This window comes from Emydura macquarii, unplaced genomic scaffold, assembly GCF_026122565.2.
Source record: "Emydura macquarii macquarii isolate MOO-44397 ecotype Brisbane River unplaced genomic scaffold, CSIRO-AGI_Emac_v2 contig_1386, whole genome shotgun sequence".
Lineage (NCBI taxonomy): Eukaryota > Metazoa > Chordata > Testudines > Chelidae > Emydura > Emydura macquarii.
In genome coordinates, this window is record NW_027131523.1 from 1415773 (window position 1) to 1431801 (window position 16029).

Below are 16029 nucleotides of genomic sequence, written 5' to 3' on the forward strand. Positions count from 1 at the left end.
ACACACACACACACACACCTGCAACAGCAGGCTCCCCTATTCCCCCCACATCTGGAAGACTTCTGTCCCCACAGCTGTGGGGATGTGGGGGACTGGAGAGGAGGATATGAAAAAAGGGGGCAAGTGATACACAGAATATAACCCACTGGATCACTCCCTCTGGATCCTGGGGGGCACAGGAGGAGTTATGGCCCCCTCCCCCACAGCAGGGCAGAACCAAACATCTCCATGGAAACATAACAGGGGGGGGTCTGGGTAGCCCCCCCTATGTGCAAACAGCCCCCCCACACCCATCCCTCCTGGCAGGGGTGAGGGGGTGTTATAGATTATTTCTCTATATTTATAATATTGCCTTGAAAAAATAAAACTTAAACACTGGGGGGGGGCATCTACTGTCCAGCCAGCACCGCCCCTCCCCGGAGGGGATCAAGCCTGAGGGCGGCGTCCAACACAAAGGGGCGGAGTCCCGGCTGGGGGGGGGGGCTGTTTATTTCAGTCCATCTCCCGGCCCCCCCCACGTCACTGCGGCTCGGTGGGGTCACAACTGTAAGCTGGGCCGTCGGTTCTGCCCGTTCACTGTGGGGGGAGCAAAGGGTTAAAGGGAGATGGTGACCCCCACCCCCTGCTGGGATTCCTCCCCCCAATTGTCCCCCCAGCCTGTGTCCCCCCCCCCACGCCCCCATACTGCCCACCCCGTGCACAGGGCAGGTACAGACAACACATCGCCCCTTGGCAGGCGTGTATCGGGGCAATGGGGGAGGGCAGGGAGGAGTGGGGTGCCCCATGCACTCCCAGCTGGGGGAGGGATCTGGAGGAGGAAGCCTGGGGGGTGGGGGGGGCGGTGATGGGGGCCATGCTGAGAGCTGGGGGGGGCACAGGAGGGATGGGGGGGGGGAAGGTACCTGACCCGCAGGCTAAAATTCAGTGTCCACTACCCGGAAGGCGGCGCCCCCTGCGGGAGAGGAGAGAGCGTTCACCGTGCGGCCGGGGGGGGGGGGGGGGGCCCGGGGCCGGGGGGAGGTCTGCAAGCGGGGGGAGGGGCTCCAGCGCCCGTGCTGTGGGTGCCCCCGTCCCATCCCCTCCTCTGGGTGGGGGGAGGGGGGTCTCAGCTGCACGCGGGGGGGGGGGTTCAGAGATGCTCTAACACCCCCAAGGAGAGATAGGTGGGGGAGTCAGTGGGAGGGGCCTGTCCTTAGTGGGGGGGGAGGGGTGTCGGTGGGAGGGGCCTGTCCCCAGCGGGAGGGGGTGGCACCGGAGGGAGGGGAGCAGGTCCGTGTGGGCAGAAGGTACAGGGGTCGGGGGTGTCGGTCGGGGCCATCCCTGGGAGAGGGCGCCATGGGGGGCTCACCTGAGGCGGGCGGGGGGCTGTGGGGGGCGGGGGGCTGCACGTCTCACCTGAGTCGGGCAGGGAAGCCGAGCGCAGCCCCGTCTCCTTCTGTAGCTGAATCTCCTTTAGTGCAAATATGGACGTGGCTGCGGAGACACGGGAGGGTCACAGCTCCCCCGGCCCTGCCCCCCACTGCCCCATAACCTCCCCGCCCCCACTCAGCCCTGCCCCCAAATCTATACACCCTCAGCCCAGGCCCCACCCCAATTCATAACACCTCCCCCTTCCTCCAGTCGCCCACCTAACCCCCGCCCGACTCAGCCCCCCCATGTCCAGCCCCCAGCTTGACCCCAGCCCCCCGCCCCGGTGGGTAACTCACTGTCCGGGAGCTTCGTGACACGCTCGCCCAGGCTGTGGAAGAAGAGATGCCCCATGGCCTCCGCCGCTGCCATCCGCTTCCGCCCCTCGAACTGCCCAGACACGCCCCACGGGCTGCGTTAGAGGGCGGAGCCAGTGGCCCAGACACGCCCCCACAGGCAGGGACAGCCCACAGGGCGGAGTTACTGGTCCAGATACACCCCCAGGGGTGGAGCCTGAGGACCCAGACCTGCCCCAGAGACGGGGCCAGACAGCATTTGGGTGGGGTCAGAGGACACATACAGGGCAGCAGCAGGGGGCAAATGGGCGGGGACAGAGCTCATGGACACGCCCCCCACAGAGAGGCGGGGTCAGTTTGTGGACATGCCCCCAGAGGGGCGGGGTCACAGAGCACAGACACCAGGCCCCAAGATTCTGCTCCCACCCCCCAAGACCAGCCCCCCCTCACCTCCAGAGCCCCCTGCCACCCCCCCAGCCCCTGCTATATGCCAGTGTAAACCCTCCCCCCGCCCCAATCTCTCACCTGCAGCAGTTTCCCCAGCAGGTCGGCTCCGTCCGTGTCCAGCCTGCAGGGGGGAGATGGGAAATAACATGAACCGCCAGGGGGATCCGGCCCCCCAGCCCTCTCCCTCCCTGGGGGGATCTGCCTCCCTCTGCAGCCCCGAGGGGGATCAGGCCCCCAAAGTCCCCCCCCTCCATGTGCAGCACCGCCTGGGCTCACCTGGGCGCGTGGTGGAGCAGGGCCTCAGGCCGGTACTTGGGGTAGTTGTAGGAGCGGAACTCCTCGTTGGACAGGATGCCCGGCCACGTCTCCTCGGTAGGGGTCCCTGGGCAGGGGGCAGATGGGGTGGGGTGAGGATGCAACAGGGCCCCACTGAGCCCCCCCCCGCCTACCCCCTGCAGCCCACCATGCGCCCCCCCCAACGGTCTCACCGAGGATGCGGAAGATGAAGTGCAGTTGCTCCTCCACGGTGGAGCCGGGGAAGAGCGGGCGGCCCGTGGACATCTCATAGAATATGCAGCCCACGCCCCTGCAAGAGAGAGGCGCTGGGGTCAGGGGGCCGGGTCCCAGAGCTGGGGTGTCTCCCTGGCACGGTCCCCCGATCCCCACGGGCGCCCAAAGGCCAACACCTGAGCCCCAGCACGTGTGAGGGCAAAACCACCGGGGCCGCAGGCCATGGGACGGGACCGGGCCCCCCGTCTCCTCCCTCCCACTGGGCAGGTGTGAGGGGCACATCAGTGTCACTGCTCAGGCCCCGCTGGGTAGAGCGGGGGGAGGCTGGGGACTGCAGGGGGTCACCACGTGGGGTAAGGGAGCAGGAGTGAGGGGGGGCAGGGCCTGGACAGTGGAGCTGGAGGGGGTCCAGGGGACCAGGGGAGGGTGGGAGGAGAAGGGGGATCAGGGCACAGTGGGCAGGAGGGAAGATGCATTCTGGAGGGTGGACCCAAGAGGAATGGGAAGGGTTGGGTGTGGGGGGACTGGAGGGGGGCCAGGCCAGGCAGGCGGGGTGGATTCCAGGCGGGGCGGGGAGAGGGGGCCCGGGCCAGGCAGGGCTCTCCCCCAGGCGCCCCCGCTCACCACATGTCGATCTGCGTGGAGTACTCGGTGGAGCCCAGCAGGATGTCGGGGGGCCGGTACCAGAGCGTCACCACCTCGTTGGAGTACGTCTTGGTGGGGATGGACTTGGCACGCGCCAGACCTGGGGGGGAAGAGAGGGGGAAATGGCACCACGCGAGCCCCCCGGGCGGGCACTGGGGGTCTGGAGGAGCAGTTGGGGTGCTGGGGGTCCAGGGCAACAGGGGAGATCCAGGGGCCGGGGACCAGGATGGGGGACTCTGGAGGACTGGGGGGCCCCCAAGGGGCCAGCCTCTCACTGAAGTCAGCCAGCTGGGGCTCGCTGTGAGCAGGTTCTGCGGTGGGGGGTTCTCAGGGGACCGGGAGAGGGGGTTCTGGGGTGGGGGGTCCCAGGGGGCCGGGATGGGAGGTCCCGGGGGGCCGAGCTCTCACCGAAGTCGGCCAGCTTGAGCTCGCCACGCTCGTTGATGAGCAGGTTCTGCGGCTTGAGGTCGCGGTGCAGCACCTTCTGCCGGTGGCAGTACGCCAGGCCCCGCAGCAGCTGGAAGAGGAAGAGCTGGGCACGGGCAGACAGACAGAGGGACGATGTCAGCCTGGCCCAGCCGGGGGTGGGGAGGTCCCAGGAGCTCCCCTGCCCGGGGCGCCCGCGCTCACCTTGACGTTGTGCATGTTGATGAGGTTGCCGCAGTCATCCAGATACTGCTTCAGGTCCTTGTCCTGCAAGAGCAGAGCAGGGTCAAGGAGCCCCGCTCGGACACTGGGGTCCCCTAGGGGGCAGTGGCCCCGATCCAGCCCTCCCCCCCCGGTGCGGAGCCAGCCCAGCGCTCACCAGGTACTCGAAGACCAGGGTCAGCGACTTCTCCGTGTGGATGATGTCATGCAGGGTCACTATGTTGGCATGTTTCAGGTCCTTCAGCAGGGACACTGGGAGAGAGACGGCGAGTGAACCTGGCCCCCCGGCGCCTCAGCCCCCCAGCCGGCCCCCTGGTGCCTCAGCCACCCCCTCCAGCCGTCCCCCAGCCCCCCCAGCCGGCCCCCCGGTGGGTACCTTCACGGATGGCCGTGCAGGGCGCCCCCTCCTCATGCTCCAGGCGAATTTCCTTCAGCGCCACCAGGTTGTCGGTCAGTTTGCTCTTGCCTTTGTAGACGGTGGCGTACGTCCCCTGTGGGGCAGCGAGGGGAGGGCCTTGGGGTCACAGCCGGGGGCCCTCCTGCCCCATGGATCCTTTCCCCGAACCAGCCACTCACCCTCCTTCCCTGCCCCGTGACGCCCCACTCCAGGGCATCCCCAGCCCAGGCCCCTGATCCTCAACCCCATGGCCTCCCCTCCCCAGCCACCCCCACCTCCCACCCCATGGCCCGTCCCATGCCCTATAGCTCCCTGCCCCATGCCTTCTCCCTCACCCCATGGCACTTTCTCCCCCTCCCCACCCCATCATGCCCTAATCCCATCACTTAGGTCTGATTGGGGGCGGGGGGATATTTAGGGTCAGGGCCCGAGATCCCCACCCCCCACCCCGCCCCCAGGCCCACCTCTCCCAGCTTGTCCAGCTTCACGTACGTCTCCAGCTTCCCGAAGCCGATCTCAGACTGCGGGAGAGAGAGCGGCCATGAGACGCCAGCCGGGGGCCGCGGGGGGTGCTGTGGGGCAGGAATGCTGGCTATAGGCACCGGCGCCAGGGAGCTCCCAGCAGGGGGGCCGTGGGGCGCTGGCCGTGGGGAGGCTGTGGGGCGGGAGCGCTGGCTCTGGAGCAGGGACGCTGACTAAAGGGTGCTGGGGGGACGGGACGCCGGCTGGGGGCATGTGGAGGTTGCAAGGGGGCTGGCTGGGGGGCGCTGTGCAGTGGGGATGCTGGCTATTGGGTGGGGTGCTGTGCGCCGTGGGGCAGGGCCATGGGGCAGGGCTCTCACCAGGGAGACGCGGCGCAGGCGGCGGCTGAGGGGCTGGTCGAACAAGGGGCTGTTTAGTGCCAGCTTCTCCAGGCAGCCCTCGGGCAGGCGGATGTCGGCCGGCAGCGAGAGCCGCTTGTTGATGTCCTGGGGACATGGGGGGGGGGGGGGGGGGCGGTCACTGCTGTGGGCAGAGACCCCCAGCCCTCCCCCCATGCCCCTGGATCTTCCGTCTCCCCCTGGACCCTCTCCTCCCAGCCCCCGGGTCCTTTCTCCCCCAACCCTCCACCTCCCCCTATGAGCCCCCCAGATCCCCTCTGCACATGAACCCCCTCCTGCCCCCCGTCCCCCAGGCTCTCCCCCTCCCCACCCCTGGGAGCCCGGCCCCACCTCAGAGGAGATCTTGCGGGCTGAGCTGTGGCGCATGCGGACGCGCACGGGGGACTGGACCTCGTCGGAGGAGGTGCCGGACGCCTGGTCGCTCTCCCCGTCCGAGCCCATCTTCACGTCCTCCTGCACCATCTCTGGGGGCGCGGCAGAGCAGAGGGGGGGTTACCGGCGCCATGGACGGATGGCACCTCCCCACCCCCCCCCACACCACCTGCACACAGCGCCCCCCACTGGAGACCCCACAGCATCCCCGGCTGGAGATCCCCCAGTCAGCCCCCTGCGCGTGCACGCGCACACACACAGCGCCCCCTGCTGGAGACTCGCAGCCAGCACCGACACACATGGCCCCCCCCAGCCAGCACCCCCCCAGCACCCCCTGCTGGGGACTTCCCAGCCAGCACCGACATAGCCCCCCCCCCCCCCCAGTCAGCAGCCCTCCCAGTGCCCCCAGCTGGAGCCCCCTCCCAGCCAGCCCCCGCCTCTCCCTCCCCACACAGCCGGGTGCGCCCGGCCCCTCTCACCGTGCAGCAGCCGGCACATGCCAAAAGCAGCTGACAGGGGGCCCAGGGGCCGGTGCCCAGAGCTGTAACTATAAAGGAATGACCCGCCCCACCAGGGCCCCCCCTCGCTGCCCTCCGCATCCTGCTTAGCCCGGCTCAGCCGCCCACACGATCAACCACAAACAGCCACTGAAAGGGTGGGGGGCCCCCACTCCCCTGGCATGGCAGCCCACGAGTCCCCCCCCCCATCTCTGACCACTAGCCCCCACTGGAGTCTGGGAGAGAACCCAGGAGTCCTTACTCCCAGCCCCGCCTCCGCTCTGACCACTAAACCCCACTCCCTTTTCCGAGCTGTGGTCAGCCCAGCGGGGGGGGAGCAGCCCCAGGGTCTGCCCTGCCCCTCCATAGTCACCTAGTCGGCTGGCACGGGCGAGGTGGGCGCTCAGGCTACGGGTCACGCCTGGGCGCGGCCGGTGCTGCAGGAAGGAATAGACGCTGCGCGAGGCGCCCCAGGGACGCCCGCTCTTCCCCGCTGGGCCTGGGGGGCACGAGACACGGGGCGCAGGGGGAGCCCAGCACAGGGGGGGCACAAGACAGGGTGGGGGAGATAGATGTGGGAGCGGCATCCCACAAGGACAGACAGATTGAAGGAGGGGATGGGGGGGGTCAGTGAGGACACCACAGAGATGGTGCGGGGGGGGGGGGGGTTGCACAGCCGGGGCCGGGGGGGGGGGAATCAAACAGACAGAGGGGATTGGGAGGTAGATATGAAGGCATCACAGCCCAAAAGGAAGGGGAGAATATGGGGGGGGGGTTACAGAACTGGAGGGAAGGGGAGGGGTCACCCAGCCCATGGGTAGGTGGTGGGGTCACACACCCAGAAGGGATGGGGCAGGGGAGGGGGCAGAAATTAAACACAGACAAAAAAGAAAAAGAAAAAGAAAATGAAGAAACAAAAATACAACAGAACAGAAACAAAACCTGGGACGCCTGCGTTGGAGGGGGGGGGGGGGGGGGGGGGCGACAAGCTGTGTGGGGCCATGGACGCCCTCTGTCCCCAAGGGGCTCACATCAAGCCAAAGCACTGGGCCCCCACCTTCTCCATTCCGGCCCTCAACCCGCACAGCCCCAACCCAACAGCATCACTAACCCCCCCCCCCCCCGCTCTAACCCCACTCCCCTCCCAGCGCCAGGGAGAGAACCCAGGAGTCCTGGCCCCCAGCTCCCTGCTCTAACCACTAGACTGCACTCCCCTCCCAGCACTGGGGAGGGAACCAAGGAGTCCAGGCCCCCAGTGCCACCCAACCCAGCTCACACCCATTCAGGGTTAATTGCTTTGGTTCAATCACCAGGGGGTCACACCCCTGCAGTCAAAGTAGGATGGTATGTTCCACTGGCCATTGGCCACTCCTAGGGAGCCCAACCAATCAGTGCCCAGCTAGGTGCCAAGGTTGGTTCCCAATTGGGCTGCCAGCAATGCAGAGGTTGGGATGAGTAGGTAAGGGGAGACAGCTCTTAAAGGGGTGGCCACCTCCAGAGACCATGGCACAAGCACAGCAACAGAAGTCTTAAAGGGGCAGCTACGTCCACGGATTCCCCCCCACCCCCTTAAAGGGGCAGCCATACCCAAGGGACATCTTAAAGAACCAGTAACGCCCATGGAGCATCACATAAGGACAGCCATGCCCAAGGGACATCTTAAAGGGGTGGTTATGACTACAGAAAGCCTTAAAAGGGTGGCCTTACCCACAGATCCCTTTAAGGCACAATCTTGTAAGTGGAACAGTCTTAAAGGAGCGGTTACGCCCAGAGAACACCTTAAAGGGGAAGCCAGGCTCCCAAAATGGCTTAAAAGCGCAGTCACTGGCAAAGCCAGCTGGAAGGGTGGGTCTCAGCCCAGATCCCGTCCACACCTGGCACAGAGAGGTGTCAGGGGGAGTTGCAGGGGTGGGCGGAGTTACCCCCGGACACCCAGGGTGCCTGGTGGGCCCAGCTGGGGGAGGGGCTCACCAGTGTCACTGCTGTTGTTCTCCTCGATGTTGATCTGCTCATTGAGGTTCTTCTCGGCCGTCCGGCTCCCCCGCAGGGTCATCGAGAGCTGCCTCTTGATCTTCTTCATCCGATCCATGGTGGGGCCAGGGCTAGGGCCGCTGCATGGAGGGGAGAGGACACCACAGACTTCAACTCCAGATCAGGCACCTGGGGACAGCTAACCCAGCCCTGGGATGCAGCCACTTCTGGGCTGGAGCAGCCGGGGAACAGCCACACATAACGCTGCACGGGGGTGGCTCGCCTGGTGCTGGGATGCAGCCACCTCCAGGGTAGGTCAGTTGGGGAAAACTCTAGGGGAGAGTCCAGGGAAATGTACTACTCATGAGACCCCTGCCCCACTCCCAGCAGCACGGCACCCCTTAGCACCCAGCCCTGACTGCCAGGGGCGAGTGCCCCCTGCCGTGCCCCTACTCCTGGCAAGCCCTAGTTCCCCAGCTAAGGGCCATGCTGAGTGGAGTGTGCCAGGGCCGTGCATGGAGCCAACCTTTCCACCCCTGCATGTCACTGCCCTTTACGCAGACATGGGGACAGGACACAGCCCCTGTGAAAGGACAACCCAGCTGGATTAGTCACCCCGCAGCACAGCCAGCACCCCCTGGATCAGACCCACGGGCCAGCCAGCCAATGGCCCGCTCCCTCCCATCAGACCCACAGGCCGGTCAGCCAGTGTCCCCCACCTCCCCCCACAACCAGACCCACAGGCCAGCCACCCTGGTGCACCTCCAGATCAGACCCACAGGCCAGCAAGCAAAGTATCCCAACCCTCAAGGATCAGACCCACAGAGGGGCAGCAGGACCCTGAGCAGAGGAGGATCCCAGAGATGGGGTTGGGCCCATATACCTCCCCCAAAAGGTCAGCTACAGGTGGACTCACAGTGGGGTACACCACAGGAAGGGGGTGCAGGAGCTGATGTGGGGGAGGACTGAAACACTGCCCTCAGGCCAATGGGTTGTTAACTCTGAAGACTAGTGATAACTCAAAGCCATTTGCCGTTACCATGGCGATGTTTGAACAGCTGACTGGGAGGAGCTTGGGGCATGTGAGAGGAGCCAGGGCTAGTGGGAGGAGCTTGGGATTCTGGGGGGAAGCCGGGGTGAGTAGAAAGGATCTTAGAGGAGGAACTTGGGCATGGGGAGGCTTGTGGGAGGAGCCTGCATGAGTGGGATGGGCTTGGGTTTGTGGGTGGAGCCTATTACAATGGGACGGGCTTATTGAAAGAGGCTTTCAGAGAGGGAGGGTGTGATGGGCAGAGACAGTGGGCAGAGAGTGGGAGGAGCTTATGTGAGTGGGAGGGCCTTGAGGCTGTGGGACAAGCCTGGGGGATTTGGAGGGGATGGGGGGAAGCCCTCAATGGGGGGGGGGGATATTGGCAGGGGGGACAGGTCCCAAGTGCTACTAGCACCAGCGAAGGGGTCCCAGGATGATTGCAGCAGCTGGACGGTCCTACTATGAGGGTTAATTAGCAAATCGTAGCCGCCACCCTCAGTAGGTTCCAGGGGTAACGCCCAGGACAGGAGGTGGGGTTGGCAGGGGACGCTCTCCCCTGCCAGTCAGGGCTGGACTTTGCGGGATGGCATGCCGGAGAAGTGGGGGGGGGGGGCTCAGCAGGGGGCACTCGGGCAGTGCTGGCCCCACTGGAGAGCAACTCAGGCCTCCTGCCGCTCCCCCTTTCTTCAGCTGACAGAGGAATCTGTGTAATCCTCTTTGCTTGAGCTGCTCACTGGGGGCCCGGTGCCAGGGCACGAACCCAACCCCCTGCCCCGCACACAGGGGACCTTCTGCATAGGCTTGTGCCATGTCAGCCCCACCCCAGAGCTCCTGAAGCACCTGGCAGCTCATCTACCCTGGGAGGGTTGTAGGGTCTAGTGGTTAGAGCAGGAGAGGCTGGGAGCCAGGATGCCTGCATCCTATCCCCAGCTTCGGCAGAGGAATGGGGGCCAGTCACTTAGCATCACTCTCCTTTTGAGGTTCTCAAAAGACTTTGGGGGAGACCAGAGCAAGCAGCAGCCCTTTTGCTGCCCCTACTGGAACCTCACAATCCACCAAGACACCGTTGGTCCCTCCCCCTCCTGCCCCAGCCAGAGGGGCTCAGCTGACCTGGACCCCTTTCTCCATGCCCCACATCCCAACCCCGCAAGCACTGAGATCCCTGCCCAGCCCAGGGAAGTTTCTCCCAATGGTTTGTCACCTGCCCTAGGAACAATCGGGGCTTTATTTCTACCAGGAGCACGTCTGCCTTGAATTCCTAGCGGTTGGTTCCCCTTGTACCTTCCTGCAGCCGAGCAGCCGGGCTCCCCTCCCTGAGCTGGTGTTTAGGTTGGGATCCACCACATCATCAAGGCCCCCCCCCAAGGCCTTAATCTCACCCCAGATCCTCCTTGGCCCTCCAGGCACCAGCTCTGCTAGTGCCCCTCACTCCCGACCCACAGCCCCTTGCTAGCCCAGCTCTGACCCCCTGCCCTCCCAGTGCCCCTCATTCCCAACCCACAGCCCCCTGGATCGTCCCCCCCAGCTGTGCTCAGGGGAGCACCTCTGATGGGTCTATGGATCAGTCCAAAGAGCACCTGTCTCCACAATTCCCCCCGCACACACACAGAGCCACAGGCGCATGGATCCTACAGCCCCTCGGCCGGAGGGAGGGAGGCGGCCCAGGTCTCGCGGCCACGTGGACAGGGGCCAAGGGGCTGCCCGGGAAGCGACTCACTGAGCTATTAATACCTCCTGGGACCGATGGACCTACATGGAGGGGGGCAGAGTCCCAGGGCAGCAACCAAGGAATGGCCCCATGGGGGGATCCAGACCCACACTTTCAGAACAGGGAGAGGCCAGGCAGGGAGAGGGAGCCATGGGGAGACCTGCCCCCCCCACACACCCCATGCCCTGGCCCAGCCCCTGGGAGCCTCATGCCTCCAAGCTCCCCATCCCCACCCCCCAAACCCCCATCCATCCCCTCCAGAGTCCTGCACCTCTGGAACCGTCAAGACCCCATCTCCCATGCCCCAGACCCCCTCCCCTCCCCGCCCCCGCCATGTGATCCCTCCAAGACCCTCCAACCCGTACCCGCCCAAAAGCCCCATCCCCCACAAGATCCCCCCCATCTCCCAGAACCCTGTTCCCCCAAACGAATCCAAACCCTGGATATCGCCCCCCCCCCCAGACACCCCGTCCCCGACCCCCATCCCAAGAGCCCCATCTCCTGAGACACACCCACCTCCCCTTCCCTCATCCCATGGCCCCAGCCCCCAGTGGCCCCCAAACACTTCCATCCCCTGGCTCAGACCCTGCCCCCACATCCTCCCAGACCTCACCCAGCCCGCACCCATGAACCCCCCCCATCCTACCCCACTCCAGCCGCACACCCCCTTCCCCACGCCACATGGGGCATTGGAACCAGCCCTGACTGCCAGGAGAGAGCGCCCTCCCGCCCCCGCCAAGGCCACCAAAACACAGTGGGGGGCTGGGAGCCAGGACACCTGGGTTCCGTTCCCAGCAGCTGGCACTGGGGTGACCCCCGTTGTTCCACTCACCCCCAGCTCTCTGCTGGCTCTCAAGGGGTGCCAGTACCAGTGACCCTATTCCTCTGGGGAGGGGCCGCCCCAGGCCCAGGCCTGGCTTGTGCCCAGATCCACAGGTGCAGTAGAGCAGGGGTCAGACAGGGCGAGGGGGGGGGGGGGTCAGGCCATCGCAGGGGCACAAGAGTGGAGCCCCCCCAATCCCAGACTGACCCGCTTTTGAAAGGCCAGTCTGCCAGGCAGCTCTCCCCCCAGACACCAGCCATGGAAAGGGCCCCGGATCCACCCCCAGTGTGTGGGACAGAAGCTGATGAGGGGCAGCCTCCTCAGACAGTCCCAGCCTGTGGGGTGAACACTGTCCGTGGGACAACAACCTCCCACTGGGGCCACCAACTGCCCACCTCCCAGCCCCCACTGCCCACCCAGCCCCACCCGGTGGGACCCTCTCCAAGAAGCATTGGCCACCACAAGACAGCCTGGGTCATCGTCCCCACCCCAGCCAGATCCAGCCCCCCCATACACACACAGCCTGATACAGCCTCCTGGTCACCCCCCACAGCCTGATCCAGCCCTGGCTCCCCAGCCCACAGCCAGATAAAGCCCCCCCCCGCTCAGCCCCTACACCCAAAATAAGCGCATGACTTAGATTTAATGGAGTCTGGGGCCTTCGCAGCAAACAGCTGGTGGCTAATTCCACTGGGGGGGACCCCAGCTGCTAAACCGCCCCCCATTCCCAGCAGGTCAGGGACACAGATGCAGCCTTGTCCAGCTCCCCCTCGTCCCGTGCATAGGGGCTGGGGGGATAAAGATGCCCCCACCTTGCCACCCCGCAGGATTCCTGCAGTCACTCACTCACAGGAAACCCTCTCCCCACTGCAGAGATCCACTCCACACCCAGGAGGTGACACCCACACACCCCTTCCTGCCCCACATCGACCCCCACCCTCCCCATTCACCCCTCCCTGCCCCACACCAGCCCCCACCTCCCCCATTCACCTCTCCCTGCTCCAGGTGCATGGGCCAAGTGCCTGTGAGCTCAGATGCCTGTCAGCAGAGATCCACCCCACACAGGAGGGGAGCGCCCCCCCTTCCCTGCCCAACACAAGCAGGACTGGGAGCAATCACACACACACACTTAGCCTGAGTGCACAGGAATCTGGTGAGTGGAGAGATCCTAGGGATCTCCCAGAATGGATTCCTGCAATCAGTCTAAAAAAAAAAAGCCCTGCTGGGGAAGAGGTGCATCATGCCAGCCCCACTGCCTTGGATCCATTCCAGACACCAGATCCCCTCACCAGTGGATCCCCCAGCTACACGGCTGGTGGCCCCCAACACAGCAATGAGCAAGAAGCAAGCACAGAGGGATCCGTGGACATGGCTAGATCCGCAGTGAGAGGTCACAGTGGATAGCCATTGGGGACTCCCCAGATTAGCTAGAGAACGCAGCAGGGGCTCACCCCAGATTATTCTCCCCCTCCAGCAGCCAGGACTAGATCTCAGAGGCAAACAGGCTCAGTGGATCCCTGCTGGGACAGAGCCAGGAGCAGAGCTGGTCAGGAGAAAGGCACCAAGAAGGACAGTCCAGACTAGATGCCCCAGACATCAAGAAAACAGGATGAGCAGATCCCAAAACACTGAACAATGGAGAAAGGGATCTAGTCGGTGTGCAGATAGACACGGGTGACTGGGCTGAAATAAATCACCAGCATAATAGACAGAGCAATGCAGTGAGGGCAGATTCCCAGGGACCTGGGTGTGATGGGATCAACGCAGATCCCTTGGGTCAGAGTGGATCCCCAACCCAAGAGAAGAGGGAAGATCTCAACAAGGTGACAAAGGATTTCAGCAGATGTGGATCCCTGAAGTCTGGGACTGTAAGAATTAGCACGGTGCAGCTCCCTAGAAAGAGGGGTCAGGGTAGATCCCAGGGGTCACAGAAGATCTCCAGACTAAACAGTAGAAGAGCAGTGGAATCCCGTGTGTGTAAATCACGACAACAGCCAGAAGGTTGATTCCTGATCAAAGGTCACCATGGATCCCTCAGCTCATTAAGGGCTGGAATCAGAGTGATCCGGTGAGTGGATCCAAGGAGGATAAGGACAGGTAGATCCCAGGGGCTGCAGCAGATCCCCTAGTCAGTGAAGAGGGATCCAGCGAGAAGGTGAATTAGGTGGGGGTGCCTTCCATGGGGCGGATCACCTGGGGCAGCCAGAGGAGGTAGATCCTAGGGGTCAGAGGTGGCAGGTAGAGGATCCCCCGAGGTCAGAGGTCATTACAGACCCCTGAAGACCGGGGGACGTGAGGCGGGCAGATCGCAGGCAGGCCGGGGGGGTCGATCCCAGGGCTGGCAGGTCACACCCAGCCCCGCGAGGAAGAGGAGGGATCCCGTGTGAACGGCTCCCACGGGGGGATGGCCCAGGGACTCGGCGGTCACAGTGGACCCCAGCCCAGCGGGGATGGCAGGACCTGGGGGGCCCATAGGGTGAGGGGGGGTCACCATGGACCCCCCACAAGCAGAGCCCCCCCCCCGTGTGCTGATCCTGGGGGTGGATCCCACGGGCCGGGTGCTGACCCCACGGGGGGGATCCCCAGGGCAACGGGCTGGAAGACGCGGGGGACCCCCCCCCCCCAGACCCGAGGGGGCGGATCGCCGGGCCCCGCCCCGCCCCGCGGGGGTGTCTCTTACCCTGGCTGCCGCTGCAGGGGGCTCAGCGCTGCTGCTGCTGCTGCGGCGGGTCCCAGTAATCCTCGGCCATGGCCGCCGGCTCGGCCGCCCGGGGCTCGGCTCCCCTCAGCCGCCCATGGTCCCGCAGGGTCCGGCAGCGGGCGCGGAGGGGGGGGTTCGCCCCAGTCTCCTCCCCGCCAGCAGCAGCAGCGGCGGCGGCAGCACCTCCCCCTCCGCCCAGGCCACCTCCCACCCTGCGACTGGCTGGCGCCGGCCTCTGGCCCGGCCTTCGCCCCCTCCCCATCGGGACGTACCACTCCGCGCCCCCGGGGAGGGCAACACACAGGGAGCAGCCAGGGACAAAATGAGACCATCCGCGCCGCGAGGGGGCGGCGGGGGGGAATTAGGGATTAGCAACCCCCAGATCCGCGAGGGGCGGGTGTTAAATAAAGGAGGCAAAAGAGAGGGGAGAGGGCTATAAATCCCCTCTTTTGATTTGGTACAGTCCCAGCTGGAACAGTCCTGGCGCTACCATTACTGAGCGGGGGGAACACCCTGAAAGCCGAACTCTCATTCCCTTGCTTTACAGAAGCCATGGGGAGAGACCAAAATATAAAGGGTCGGGATATTATGACGCATTAGTTAAATAAGGGGAGAGGTCTGCTAAAGGGGCCCAGTAGGCAATTGAAACTAACCCCCCGTTTTTACAATGGTATGTTCCTAACTGTCTTCTCCCTCCTCAATGGAAAAGTCCCCAACCGTCTTCTCCTCCTCTCACCCCTATTCGGGCTGTACCATTATAACCAGCAGCGGGGGAATGCAATGGCGGGGTTTTCCTGTTTAATCGAGTTGGTAGCCAACCCGAGCCACAGATCCCCTCTCTATCTGCGTCTCTGAGACTATTGAAGCACAAAGAGGAGTGTGGAAAAAGATAAACCATGTATTGGCCAGCTCCATTTTCCACCCCTACAATCCAGAGTGAGCTCGCCCAACCGCTTCTCTCGCTCTCTCTCCTAGCGGAGCGGGTGGGCGATACCATTAAAAATAGAGGTTTTCACATATATAATAGGACTGGGCAATAGAAACAAAGGAAATTTAAACCACGGTGTGTAATACAATTAACCACAGCACAAACGGTAATTACAGGTCTGAGAGACAGGGAAAATTAGAAAGTCTGATGCGGAAGGGGAGTCTCCATTCTCCCCTCTCACACGGGGGCGATAGTTTGGCCCACTGAAAGGGTCCAGGAACAGTTGGGCGCTACCACAGAGCAAACTGGGTGGGGGATTTTATATAGCTGGACTCCAAAATTTATAAACTACAAAAACCCAGTTAATACCATTTTCAGAACCCTATTTAAATACTAGCCCGTGAACAAAGGGGGTTGGGTGGGGAAGGCGTAAAACATGGTCATCAATAGAGGTTGATAATGGTTTAATCCACAGGCCACAATGGGGTGGGAGTAGATTTTAAAAAATAGGCTTCTATCGAAATAAATAGATTGAAAAGTGCCTCAGGCGGAATGTATGTAATTTTCAGGCACCCATTTGACACCAAAACCATGGAGAGAAGCTGGGCTAGAAAGGGAGGGGGAAAGAAAGAAAACCCTATGCACCCCTTTAGGGGTTAATAATGGTGTATCTCACAGGCAGGGCCAGGGACTGTTGGACCCTACCATTAACCACAATGGGGGGCTCCTCATAAAATAAGTAAAAGGGGGGATTAAAGAGATAGACTC

General features: G+C 63.7%; 2 protein-coding genes across 6 annotated transcripts in view; one reads left to right on the forward strand and one right to left on the reverse strand.

Moving 5' to 3' along the window:
- Nucleotides 1–16029, forward strand: part of NDUFB11 (NADH:ubiquinone oxidoreductase subunit B11) — a 76612-nt gene that overhangs the window by 14072 nt on the left and 46511 nt on the right. The window lies entirely within an intron of this gene.
- On the reverse strand, nucleotides 4–14713 carry CDK16 (cyclin dependent kinase 16). 5 transcript variants are annotated; one of them, XM_067552159.1, is made up of 18 exons: nucleotides 14313–14713; nucleotides 8072–8211; nucleotides 6474–6599; nucleotides 5562–5695; nucleotides 5193–5318; nucleotides 4815–4871; nucleotides 4330–4444; nucleotides 4111–4205; nucleotides 3936–3998; nucleotides 3714–3837; nucleotides 3285–3405; nucleotides 2639–2736; nucleotides 2427–2532; nucleotides 2229–2271; nucleotides 1707–1797; nucleotides 1349–1473; nucleotides 903–952; nucleotides 4–576 (listed from the first exon to the last, which is right to left on the reverse strand). In XM_067552159.1, the coding sequence occupies exons 1-17, from the start codon at nucleotides 14663–14665 to the stop codon at nucleotides 932–934; spliced, it is 1938 nt and encodes a 645-aa protein (XP_067408260.1). In that variant the 5' UTR covers nucleotides 14666–14713; the 3' UTR covers nucleotides 4–576; nucleotides 903–931. The 5 variants fall into 5 exon arrangements, with proteins under 5 accessions (XP_067408260.1, XP_067408261.1, XP_067408262.1 ...); XM_067552160.1 differs by having other exon boundaries at nucleotides 1396–1473; nucleotides 14313–14708; XM_067552161.1 differs by lacking the exon at nucleotides 903–952 and having other exon boundaries at nucleotides 1396–1473.